The sequence below is a fragment of the Sander vitreus genome, chromosome 23 (assembly GCF_031162955.1).
Source record: "Sander vitreus isolate 19-12246 chromosome 23, sanVit1, whole genome shotgun sequence".
NCBI classification, from domain to species: domain Eukaryota; kingdom Metazoa; phylum Chordata; class Actinopteri; order Perciformes; family Percidae; genus Sander; species Sander vitreus.
Window position 1 is genome coordinate 8,255,417 of NC_135877.1, and position 13,011 is coordinate 8,268,427.

General features: G+C 38.4%; 1 protein-coding gene across 2 annotated transcripts in view; it reads right to left on the minus strand.

The window, feature by feature from the left end:
• cerk (ceramide kinase) overlaps nt 1–9,921 on the minus strand; it is a 43,058-nt gene extending 33,137 nt beyond the window's left edge. The window contains exons 1-2 of one of the 2 annotated variants that reach the window (XM_078281628.1): nt 9,658–9,735; nt 6,137–6,207 (exon numbers count right to left, since the gene is read on the minus strand). In XM_078281628.1, coding sequence (XP_078137754.1) covers nt 6,137–6,146 — 10 coding nt within the window. In that variant the 5' untranslated portion in view covers nt 6,147–6,207; nt 9,658–9,735. Of the gene's footprint in view, nt 1–6,136; nt 6,208–9,657 lie in introns of both variants that reach the window. The other variant, XM_078281627.1, reaches the window with a different exon arrangement.
• Between the last annotated feature and the right edge of the window lie 3,090 nt (nt 9,922–13,011).

Sequence of the window (13,011 nt, forward strand, 5' to 3'; positions counted from 1 at the left end):
TGCAAGCATTATATTACTGTAATGCATTACTAAGTAATGTTTTACTGTCGAACACAGTTCATAAGCAATAAAATGCAGCCTTAATCTAGTTTTGCTGCTACAGCCTTACTTGGTTTGGTATAACTAGTAGTTTATGGAGGCTTGCTAGCTAAGGTTAGCTAACGTTAGCAAGCATTAGGCTATATCTTTTTAAAGGTTGCTGTGTAACTGACATTACTAAGTCACTTTGCTGACTTTATGATTCCTGTCTTCATGTGCTACTGTTACACCATGTTTTAGCATATTCACTATTGATTCACACTTGTGGCGACGATGGCTGCTGGTCAAAAACGTTATATAGGCTCGCCAAACTACTTTTACTGTTGTTTCTGTTGTGCAATATGTTAAACTGATAGTTTGACTTATCACTGAGATGTCCTGGCAAAATAGACATGGTGTATTGAGGATGATGTTCTAACATCAAAAATAATTTCATGCAAGCGTACGCAGATAAGCAAAAGCTAATTATCTTTCGTAAAATGTTGCATGTTGATAATGACAACTACTGTATAGTTGGAATAAACCCAATATTACAACAAACTGTTTTAGATTTGAGATAATTTAACATGGAATCTTAAAACCAAATTTGTATCCGATTTGTGCCAAAATATTCAGTGGAATATATTATAATATCTTATCTCGTACTTTTCTCATTTACATGTTTGTTATCTTAAGCTCCCTGGCTTACGGTGAAATCTTAAAAATGTATGAAATCTTTTCTCTGTGTTAGCCTGGTGGGCAAATCAACTTCTGTCAAAGTCAAAAAGTGAACATTGATCATTGAGTCAGTACAAGCGGTATCGCTCTCGCTTAATCAGGACGGCCTTTTTGAACAACTTGGTGAAATTAACCCCAGAAACAAGCACAAAGCCAACAATCCCAGGGAAGGAACTGGAAACAATAGCTGACATGCCCGCACTGCTCCAATAACCCTGCCACGCAGATACACTTACAGAGGCATTGCCACATACACGCTCAAGTATTCAATAATCCCATCACCACACACACAGAAGACATACACACACACACACACACACACACACACACACACACACACACACACACACACATACATACACACAAATTCCCTACTTTTTAACTCAGTGCATTCCCTAAACTACATGCTAAGCCCTCGGCCATACAAGGCAGATCCTCTCTGCTCTCCTCTGACATACTTTACTTTGTGCTTGAAAAGAATCTTAGCACTGGCAGTCAGCAATTGTGTGCTGCCTATTCATACCATAGGACTCTGTTACTGTACTGTGAACTGAAGGGGTCTGCTACCTGTAAAAAGTCATCTTTTCAGGAAACTGGGAGGGATTTCAAATGTGTGGAGCTAGCTTTGCACTTGGAAGAAAGCAACTAAATGTTTGTTTTGTTGGTGATACCTAAGAGCCAATACTTGACTACTGCTTCAGCTATCAGTTACTCCAAATAAAAGATTAGGAGGTGACAATTAAGTGCAAGAGGACATGCCCTAACATCTTCAAGAGACAAACCACAAATAACGAGTCAAGAAAATGCAGGGCAACCAAGATAGATAGATAGATAGATAGATAGCTCAAAATAAAAAAATAAACATTAACTTTGTCACTTCAACAATATTCAAGGCATAATTGATTAAATTAGTGTGACCTGGAGCGCGGCGCTTTGTTTGTGTTACTGACTCATGATTCCAGGAACAGCCCACAGTAAACACTTGAAGCTGCCAGGTGATCTTGATATCAATGTTTTCAAAAAATAATTTTTTTCAAACTTTTTATCTCCTGACAAGTACCAAAAGTAATGTCTATGAAGAAGTAGGCTGTACATCACTTACAAGATTTATGATTCCAACTGAAGTGATATCTGAAACCCTTAAGCATGGCAAAAATAAAATGTTACTACTGCTTTGGCCCTATGATTAGTAAATTTCCTATCAATATCCACTTTAATATAACTGGAGTATTAGTTTACATACAAGCTCATTACCTACAGATGATAATAATAGCTGGGCAAATACAGTATCACTTTAAAGGAATAGTTCAACATATTTACTTGATTGTGTGTAGCTAAAGCCAGCATCTGTTTAACTTAGCATAACAACTGGAAACGAGGGGAAACAGCTAGTCTGTCCTTATCAAAAAAAAAAAAACATTATCCGTCTACCAGGACTGCATCCAGCCAAGAAAAAAAAAAAAAACAAACAAAAGAATGTTAAGTTTTAATTAGTGAGCTTAATAGGTGCTGGTAGGTTAATGTTGTTAGTTTTGGACAGAACCAGGCATGATGTTTCCCCATTTCAAGAAAACGAATAAGTGCATTTCCCAAAATGTCGTCGTCAACAACAACAACAACAACAACAACGCAACGTGAAGTTTTAGTTCAGACCTCCGGTTCTGCACATGAGAGGTTCTTGTTGACTGCCATGGAAAAAAATGTAAACTTCAAAGTGACAATCACATGGGATGAGAACAAGGAGCAGCATTCAGTAGAGAATGATTCCCTAACGCTGGCAGGTGCAACTATCAATGTGCAAGACAGCGAATGGAACTCAAATTCTGGCAATTGCAGTGCATTGCTTTGCCCACAGTGTGAATGTAATCCCAAACTCTGGCATTGTTAGTGCCTTTCTCTCCAGAGCCAGACACATCCAGGTCCTCAGGGCCCAGGGGGCTACTGGTTTCCATTCTAACCACATGAGATGGATTAACACATGTGATGCACTGTTGTAATCTGTTAAAGGGCCAGGACCAGTTTGCAGATTTGTACACAATCTGTGAATTTGTATTTCTCATATGATAGTATGCATCAATGGCTCAAAACCTTTTTTGGCTTGTGACTCTTTAAAATTACACTTGTCACAGGTTGCATATGTCTACAGGCTGTGACCAATTTAAACAAGGATTTCTTATTACCTCTCAGAGGCCTATAGGTACAATTATACAGTAAATAACACTCTGTTCTATTATTCCAACTAAATGCTACACGCAGGATTTTGGAGAGCCTGCCTATGATAGAGAGCACCGACTTTTGTAGTGGTTTAAGTATGTCATTATGAGAAGCACATAGGCGTAAAGTTTAAAATTAGTTTAAGTAGCTCTTTGACTACAGAGAGGGCTACAAATCCAGCAGTACTCGGCAAGGATTGAGAACCACTGGTCTTGGCAGTAATTGCATCATATGATGATAGAACAAAGAGGATCTTTCATCTAATGAAAGGTCAGTTAAATGCAACTCTTTGATTACGGCTTTTCCATTGAAATAACGTTTGGCCTTTTAAATGCTGGTGTGACCAGGGGCCTCATTTATAAACTGTGCGTATGCACAAAAGAAGACGTACGCCGCTCTCTGCGCAAGAATTGGGATTTATAAAAAGCAAACTTGACAGGAAAATGTGCAGTCCTCCACGGACACTCTGACCCAGGCGTACGCTCAGAAACGGGTGAAAGGAGAAACGGCGACACCGACGGCAGATGGATGAAACGCGTGAAACTGTGTGAAACGGAGACCATTGTGTAAAATAAATCTAAATATTGCCTCTCATTAAAAAGAATAATTCCCAAAGCCATTCTTACAATTAATAGGCTACACAAACCTGTTTTATCGATCTGCGGTGAAACGCAGACAAAATAAAACAAGATACTATTGTAAATTCAAATGAGGATATATTTGCAAAAAGAAAACTCAAATATGTTCTGTGATTATGTATATTGGCATGTTATGGAATTTATTCTCATAACTAATACGGTAAACGGGAGGAATAATGCTTACACTGATGCTGTTTTCGATGCCTCCGTCTGGCGGAGCACCCCGGTTTTTTTTATATGGATTTATATATATATATATATATATACACAGTATCATGGTGTTTTATAGTGTTTATTTTTATGGCTTTAGTTTGTTTTAATTGTGTTTTAAATGTTTGTTTTTATTGTAAAGCATGTTTTAACCTTTTTGAAAGGTACAATTGAAATAAAGTTTGACTAATTACAAGAACTCATTTCAAATTAGATTAATTCTGACACCTGTAAATGTTTAGATAGAATCAAATGGATGGGTATAAAAAGGCATGCCATCCCAATGCGTAATGACGCACAATGGCTGATTTCGCACTGATGGAAAATGTGGCAAATAGAAGGATTCGGAGGGACCGAATTTTCAGACAGCAAGAAGACGAGTGGCCTCAGAACCGGTGTTACAAAGAAATCTGTGACTGTCATAATGTGTTACTGTAGCGCCGTCTACCTGTCCTAAATCATTGTGTGACTTCGTGGGGAAAAATTAGACCCGGGCAGATCTCGTTTGCTGTTACAGGTCATTTAAGATCGTCGGATGGAAAATTTGTTTCAGAAACATTTAAAAGCTACATATAGTCACTTTAAGTGTTTACTATATTTAGAATATTTTCACCACTTTACATGCCGTGAGACAGCCCTTCAGACAAGGAACTGAAGCTGTTATATCCATCTATGCTCTCTTCAAAGCTACCAGACTCTTTTGTCAAAAACACTAATTTTACTTTGCAGCTGCCTCAATTGGTAAGTTTGTTGATGTTATTGTCTTAAAGGAATAGTTTGGATTCACCAAAGTCACACAATAACAGTTCCCAGAACTATCCCTCACGTCAACGTCACACCCTTGATGTGTCGAAAGGTGTTGGAAGTACACGCTAGACATTCTTTCATCAGCCCAAAATGAGGAAGTGTATGACACATTTGGAGATGATCTTACAGGGTTTGATCTTAACACAGTTTATCCTATGCATTCATGTGTGTGCACACAAGATTTTGTGTTTGTCTGCTTGTGTATATGATATCTGTGACAGCACAGAGCCTGGCCTCACCTCCTTTTGGTCCTCTGACAACAACAAGCTGTCATCATATTCATATTCTACTGCTGTTCTCTGCACCCCTCCCTTTACACAGTGGATCAGTATGTAATCCCTTTATTGTTACTGAGGTTTGGCACTGACAATGCGTTAGAGGACAAGCCGGCGCAAGCTTAAGGAAATGCTTGCTTACCGTAGGTGGCCCCACACTAGTCATGTAGTTTTTATGTCATTCCTGTTTTGCTGTTTTACATATTGCATTCCAAGTGGCATGCAACGTGGGTGCAAGAGAGGGACAACGATTTAACTGAGGGTGTGAAACTGATAAAATGGTTTATGTTGTTGGTTGATGCAATCTAATATTTAATGATGTTTAGCTCCATGTTGGAAATCAGCTGCATATGTGTCAGTGTGTGCAAGTGTTGTAGAGCAATATATCAAAAAATATGAATTATTATCAAGAAAGGTGGATGCCTTACCATGGACAGGATATCATTTGGTCAGTCAACCACACCAACACATATCCAGAACATTTATTTATTTTGTAATTAGCTTTAGAGGCCCTACTTTTTACTCCTATCCAAGCCACAGGTAAATACATATATTAAATGTAATGAAAGGGGCTGTATTGCTGCCAGTAATGCAGTATAAACCACAGTTTACCCAATCTCCAGCTGTTGTTTGGCAGTGTTTACTTCTCTGCATCTCTCTCCCTCCCTCTGCAGCCGTCTCTCATTGTACAGACAGGGCTGTGCATTGAGCACCCGCTTTAGATTACAAAGCAAAGATGTGCCTGGGTACACATGGCAGTGAGCTGTCAAACAAGACTTGTGGATTTCTCCTGGCACAATGGGTTTGTTAAGCCAAGGCTTAGGCAAACAGATGGAGAAGAAAGGACAGCAAAGGTGGAAGGTATAACAGGAGAACAGGGGTGCAATGATACTGCTTAGATTTCTACATATGCCAAAAGTACCAGTCAAATCAAGTCATTATTTTCCATATGAAATGCTTTTGGATTTTAGCCACACCAGCAGCATGGCTCTAGGGATGGCAATATCGATCAGTTTTTCCACCACTTTGGTCCGGACTGAAATATCTCCGCAAATATTGGATAAATTGCCATAACATTTTTATAGACATGATCCCCAGAAGTTGTGATCCCCTTATGTTTCCTCCAGTGCCACCATGAGGTTGATGGGTTTTTTTTTAGTCGATTGTCTGAGGAGCTGTTGGATGGATTGCCATGACATTTGGTACAGATATTCAGGATCAATTGTAAACACTTACTTAACTTCATCTGGCGCCATCATCAGATTCAAATTTCAATTTGCCTAATACTTTGGTTTAAGACTGCATACCTGCAAAACAAATGACATTCCCCGTCAGCCTCAGCTGTACTTTGTGTTTAATGCTGCTAATTAGCAAATGTTAGAATGCTAACATGCTAAACTAAGATGGTGACAGTGGTGACATTATACCAGCTACCTTAAAACGCATATGCAAGTTAGCATTGTCATTGTGAGCATGGTGATGTTTGCATTTAGCTCAAGGTCTAGGTACAGTCTCACAAAGCGTACTGTACTTCTATGAGTGACTGATGGACAAAATCATGTAGCTTTGTTTCGCTTCTTCACTTGTTAAATGTGGATTTTGCTATGGGATTTTATTACAGAGAAAATTCTGTGATGCTGATACCCTATTTCAGCCTGATTTTCAAACCTTCCTGTATCGCTATAAGTGAATCCCTGACTGTAATGCGTTGGATCTGTATCTAGCTCTGCAATATGGGAAAGCAAATATCTAAACCCCCTCCTGGCCAAAGGAGATATCCAGGCTTAGAGGGCCTGATAAAGTACTATTCACTAAACAGTGATTTGGAGGAAGGGAAGATGCTCTCAGCTAAAGACATGAAAGGGGAGAGGGAGATGGGGGAATGACGTGCAGCAAAGGGATGAAGGTCGGAGTCAAACCCGGGCCAGCTGCGTCGAGGAGTAAACCTCTATACATACATACTTTTTCTGTCTTTCTCAGTGCTGAGATGATTCCCAGATTATTCTTCACATCTTAATGTTATTTGATAGAAAATGTTAAATTTGTATGTCCCCTTATATCTATCTATCATATTTCTCCTAATATCCCTGCTTGTTTTGTCAAATCTATTTCATTTTCGATAAACTTAATTGGAAAATGATGTTGGTATGTGACGAAGAAAAAGAATCCATCCTACTCCGACATTATTCAATTGCATTATTTCTGATTTCGTTGGCACTGAACCTGTGACCATGCAGGTAAGATGCTGGCGTCTCAAAACACCTAACAAACCCTGCATACTCCAGAACAAATAACTTAAGGACATTTCACCAGTCTTAGACAGCTGCAAAGTTTTACAGCTTAAAATGTAGGTTAAACACACAGAGAAGGATGCAGCCCATGAAACATGTGGAGTCCAGAAATAGAGCAACTTTTGTTTGGGTAGGTGCAAAGACGTTTTACCATAATTACTGATTACCTAGACTGTATTGACTACTAATGATAACTACACTCCACTCAAAAACCACATATATAAAAAGATAAATATAATCAGCTAGCACTTAAAGACCTTTGATTTTCTCATGAAAAATGTGACTATGGTGTTTAATGTTTGACTAACTGGATATTTATTACTGGCAAAGTCTCCTTGTTTGATTCCTAACTCCAGTGTAAACAGACCTGCTCTTGTCACAGCGATCACTGGGGGAAATTTTGGTGTAGCCCTGTTGAACATTGACTCAACAAATGGAAGTCTTTATGGCAGGTTATAATAGGGCGCTTGATACCACTTTGAGGAAGGTCAATGGCCGGGTTTAAACTGAAGTGTGCAGTGCCAGCTGTAATACTTCCACTCGATGGTACAGTAATTGCAGACCAGGGAACTCATCTAGATGAACAAACATTAGCCTCAGAAGGTTATAAGGACGTTTGAATTAAGTGAAAGTTGTCTGATGCAAAAGGACAACATTTGTAGAGCTGGTTGACAAACACAGTTACAGTAAGCAGAATTTAAGGTGCAGACCATCAACCCAGTGCATGCTGGGACCCTGGACTGGGTCGCACCAACTACACTAGCTTGTGTGTGTGTCTAAAGTACTTCCTATGTTCTTAGTAACCATGAGCTAATTACAGATGATGGATTTACTAAATCGGGTTGCACCATTAAAACTTAAATGTTTTATTAATAATAATAATAATGTATACTTTATCAATCCCGCAAGGGGAAATTACAATGTTTTCACTCTGTTGTTATTACACACATTACACACAGGCCTGAATTACACACACATGCTCAGTACCTATACATGCACTAATGGAGAGATGTCAGAGTGAGGTACGACTTTAGCTATGTGTAAATTGGTTGCTATCACCTATGTAAATAGAGTCACAAGCTGGAGCATAACGTCCATAAATAACAGATTTAGGTAACCAAGTGATACATCATTACTTTTCACAGTCCTTTGCAAATGTATGCATTAAGTTGTTTTATTTATATATCCTAAAGAAGAAATACAGTAGGCCTATGTCTTTCCGAGTTAGTTGTATTCATGCAGTTTAGAATGAGTGGGGAATTCTGTCAATTATGCTAACGTTAGCAACAGTCATTTGGTCTGACTTCATTTGCTTGTTTTGTAATTTAAAGTATAAGTATAATGTGTTATTTTGGTAAAATGTACTTTAAGTCTTGCTATTTAACATAATTTTGATGAAGTGTTAGGACAGACGTGCCAACTACATTCCATATTTTACCTCTTTTACTCTTCACTCCAAACGGGCACTAACAAGCTAGCTTAACGTTAATTTTGTCAGTTAGCTAGGCAACAGTTACACCTGGCAGTGGTTGTAAACAATGTAACAACTAATCTCTGGTCTACAAAAGAACTACTTTGTGTGGTATAAACTGTTGTATTTTAGAGATGCGTAAATTTTCATTACTAATTAAACAGTAACTAGGCTAGTTTGAGCGTATAGAGAGTTAGTGCAACCAACTCCTGATTTGGAGTATTCAGTTAGAAAAAAAATTATGCATGGATGTAGTGCAGAAATACTCATGGTTGTCCATTTTTAATTGTTTGTATTTATTTATTGTGAGAAGTTTATACCCCGTACTGAATGTTTGGAGAAAATTCCACCTCTTTCTGCCTCAAAACTTACAGTTTTGAAATAAACCAAGCAGAAAACAAGACCCTAAAGAGGGGTCTTGTGGGACCCTAAAAAGATGACATTTAGTGATTTTTTTTTTCTGGAAGCTCACAGGCAAAAAGCCCCTTTCATGAATGAGAATGAGTGAGTAAACTCCTTCCTGGGGGGACATACTGTATTAAATAACATTCAACCCCTTGTAGTGTCTGCTTGTAAGAAAGAGCCTCCTAATTATCTCTGACTGAAAACCCATGTGTGTGACCTGCTCTTGTCAGGGCACAGACCTGACTGTTGCTCCCTCAACATGTGCATGATCCTGATAAGGAGTGCAGACTGGGAAGACAGCTGCTCCAAACTTCTTCTTTTTTTTGTTGCCACCAAAGGCAAATGATTTACTGGATGGATACATAGGCTTAAATAGAACTGAACATTTGTTAACGTGACTTTCTAAAACATATTTTCCTTTTTAATGTTTTGACCTTTTGTGTTGATGTCATTTATTTTATATAAAAAAACAAAAATTTAAATATGTATTACTCTGTTATTCCTCACGTTTTAAGACATAAACCAAAGGCTGTTTTGCGTGGAATTATGACAAAGCTCTTAAACTCATTCACTTCTGCGTGTTGACTTACCTGTTTCAGCACTGTTACTGATGCCAGAGGTTCGTTTTCTGCTCCTCTCAATTTCCTTCCACGCCAAGACACAGCGGTTTAGAGCAACTTCTACCTGCCTGTGCTTGTGAAAAAGAGTCGCAGATAGTAATCTGGCTTGTGTTTCCATTATATCGCTCAGACTTCTCGTTATTACGCTGTCGTCCGATGATTGTCATTTCAACTTTGTTACGGCCCGCCTAACTAAACGCTGTCCGGTTTATGAAGTGTGTCGGTCGGCCCGTGCTGTCAGGAGAAGAGGGGACTTAAAACGAAGATCGTGTATGACAATGATGGTTCACTCAATATTAAAAATTCAACTTTCCATATTATGCTGTCCTACAAACATACTGGAATTAACATGCGACATTGCCTGCGTTTATTGAGCACAGCAGGCCTATATTATGCAACTTATTTTAGCCTGAGTTGTGTTTTTTTTGACAGTTCATCAAAATCTTAAAAGCGTATTAGCCTAAGCGGTGTCTAAACGGTGTAATTCAACCAATAATGCCATTTCCATTAGGACCATAACTACTGTATGTAATACTTCATTAAACAAAATCACAGATGTGTAAGATTTGATTGATTAGCAGTGACTGATGCAGGGCCTACTTCTTTTTTTTCAAAGCTGCTTTATACAGCCTGTATTCTGTCATGGAACTCTTCTACTTAATCTTAATCTGCTCTTTTTATCTTGATTCTTACTCTCTTATTTTTAATACATTCTGTGTGTAAATATATATACATATATTTATACTTATATTGTTTGTTCTGTTTAGCCTGTTTGTTTAACTTATTTTAGAGAATGTGTGACATGCACCTACAACACCAAAACAGAATCCTTGTATGTGTAAAAAACGTACTTGGCAGTAAAGCTTTTCTGATTCTGATTTATCATAACTAAAAACTAATTGTAAAAAGAGTAACATTTTAATTTTGGGTTTATGTGTAATTTTAAAAAAGAAAAATAATTACATCTTAAACCTTTTGAACAAAACATATCTGCAAGAAGTAAGACAACTTTTACACTAACACCAATTACCATAGTCTCGCTTTGCCTACGCCTTGCCAGCCCGATCTCCAAAGCATACGTGACGTTTGCAGTACTGCGAAATAGTGAAAGAGTGAGAGCTCCTATCTTTCATTCTCTCTGCTTCAACCCCGCGGAACACATACTTCATCAGCACGTTGCGTAAACACATAGCTCTCTAATTCATGACTCAGCAGTGAGGTGCTCCATAACCTCCAGACAGCGATGAAGCAAACACTAGCATTAACTAAAATGATGACTGTGCTTATGTGGGATATAGCCCTCCACAACATCCTTACCTCTGCTTTTAGCGGAAGGGCGGAGTGGAAACGCGGCTGATTTTAAAATAATAATAATAATAATAATAATTATGTCACAATACAGATTTTTTTTTTTAATCCTGTCTCTCTCCACTTACAGTATTTGTCGTTTTTTCAGAGTGAGATAAATTAATAAGAAGGGAATTCGAGGAAATATTGTCCAAGTAAATTGCTTCTATTGAATTAAAGAAATAATATTTCTACATTACAATTTCTAAAAACAACTATACCTATGATATATATTTTGAGTCATGTACATTATCCCAAATGTTTCCAACAATGTTTAAACCCAAAGAAATCTGTCATTTGCCTAGTCGATGGCGTCATATAACCTTTGACCCCTGTAGTTAGTCATAAATCGTACAATGTCAAAGAACCGTACTCATTAGCAGTAATGCAGCATTTCTTTCTGCCGCGCAGCACAATGTTTTCATTGATAACATGCCACTTTGCAACACAGTGATAGTAAAGACCTAATTTATTGACATGATATTTCCATATGGATCCAGATTACAGTACTACAATGTGCTACGTCGGCTTGGTGGATAAAACGTACCGTAACGTTATAAGGTTACAACAACGTTCAACACGCTCAAAAAGTAATTTTTTTGTATGATTGTTTTGACCACGCTAAACGGCGCTGTGCTAACCACGATTAAATTCACCGCGTAATCTTAGCTGTATAGATAGACAACTAATCTAATGCTAAGTTAACCAGCTAGCACATCCCGGTCCATCTGCCTCACTCTACGCCGCTAAGAGACTTCAGTCGGGATGAGGGCAGCTAACGACACTAACAGCAATAACAGAAAGTTTAATGATCCGTCGGGGAATGGACTATATCAGACCCCAGGCGCTGGCACCTGCGTCGGGCCCAAATCGAGCCACAACAGCGGCCATCCGGACGTCTCCGGATATCAGAAATCATTTAAAAAATTTGGTTCGCGCAATATGGCAGGCCTACTTGGTTCTTGCGGGGAATGATTGTGAAGATTTACAAAGAATATGTTCACGGAATTTACTATCTAACTGGGACGTTTTTGGGACCGGAGAGGATTGCAATGGACAAAGTACACACGGTGATATACTGGTAAGAGCAAATTATATTTAACCATGTATCCAGCAGCTAATTGGAATTGCTTATGTTACTGTATTGTGTGAACAGTTAACTTCATCTAATATTGTAGACTATGTGGCGTTTTCCTTTGCGAGGTGCAAATGTTCCTCCAAAACACGTTCCTACCTGAGACTATTTTGCAGAGCCAGCGTCGCTGCATCCGGAGCTTAGCACCGCCCAAGACGATTGTGGTTGGTTTAAAAAAAGCAAAAAACCCATAGCGTTTTTTTCTTCTGTGCCTGAATGTATGTGTGGTGTAGCCAGACCTTACTCCACAGCGCTGTGGAGATAGGTCCAGCAGACTAGTGTACGTTCAACCCAATAAATATGACCTTGTAAGATGAACTAAACTAAATAGATAAATAACATATTATGGCCTACCTGCCGTGAACAGATAAAAAAAAAAAACTTTTATTCAACCATTAATAAAGCAGGCTACTGTTTGTCCTTTGTAGAAAACAGTACAATCAGTTACTGTACATCTCTATTCTCTCAGTCCAACACAAAACATTATGTTCATGTTGCAAGTAATTTTTTACCATTAACATTTACAACAAAATCTATAAACTTCCCAACTTATAAAACTTTCTAAACAATTCTAAACAATAGTAAACCTTACTAAACTATAAATGCATCAGCTTATACTGTACCTATAACTGCTATGGAAATGGTAATGTTGAATGGTAAGCATGTTTAATGTTCGGGCTTCTGATAGTCTATCTTTTGATTGACACCATGGATGTAGATGGTGGTTTCTGTCAACAAAGCAAAGACAGTGGATATGACGTCGACAGCGTCCCATACCACCCAACAGCGGATCTCACTTGTGATTGGCTCACAACAAGGAAGTGTCATTCCAGCCAATCACA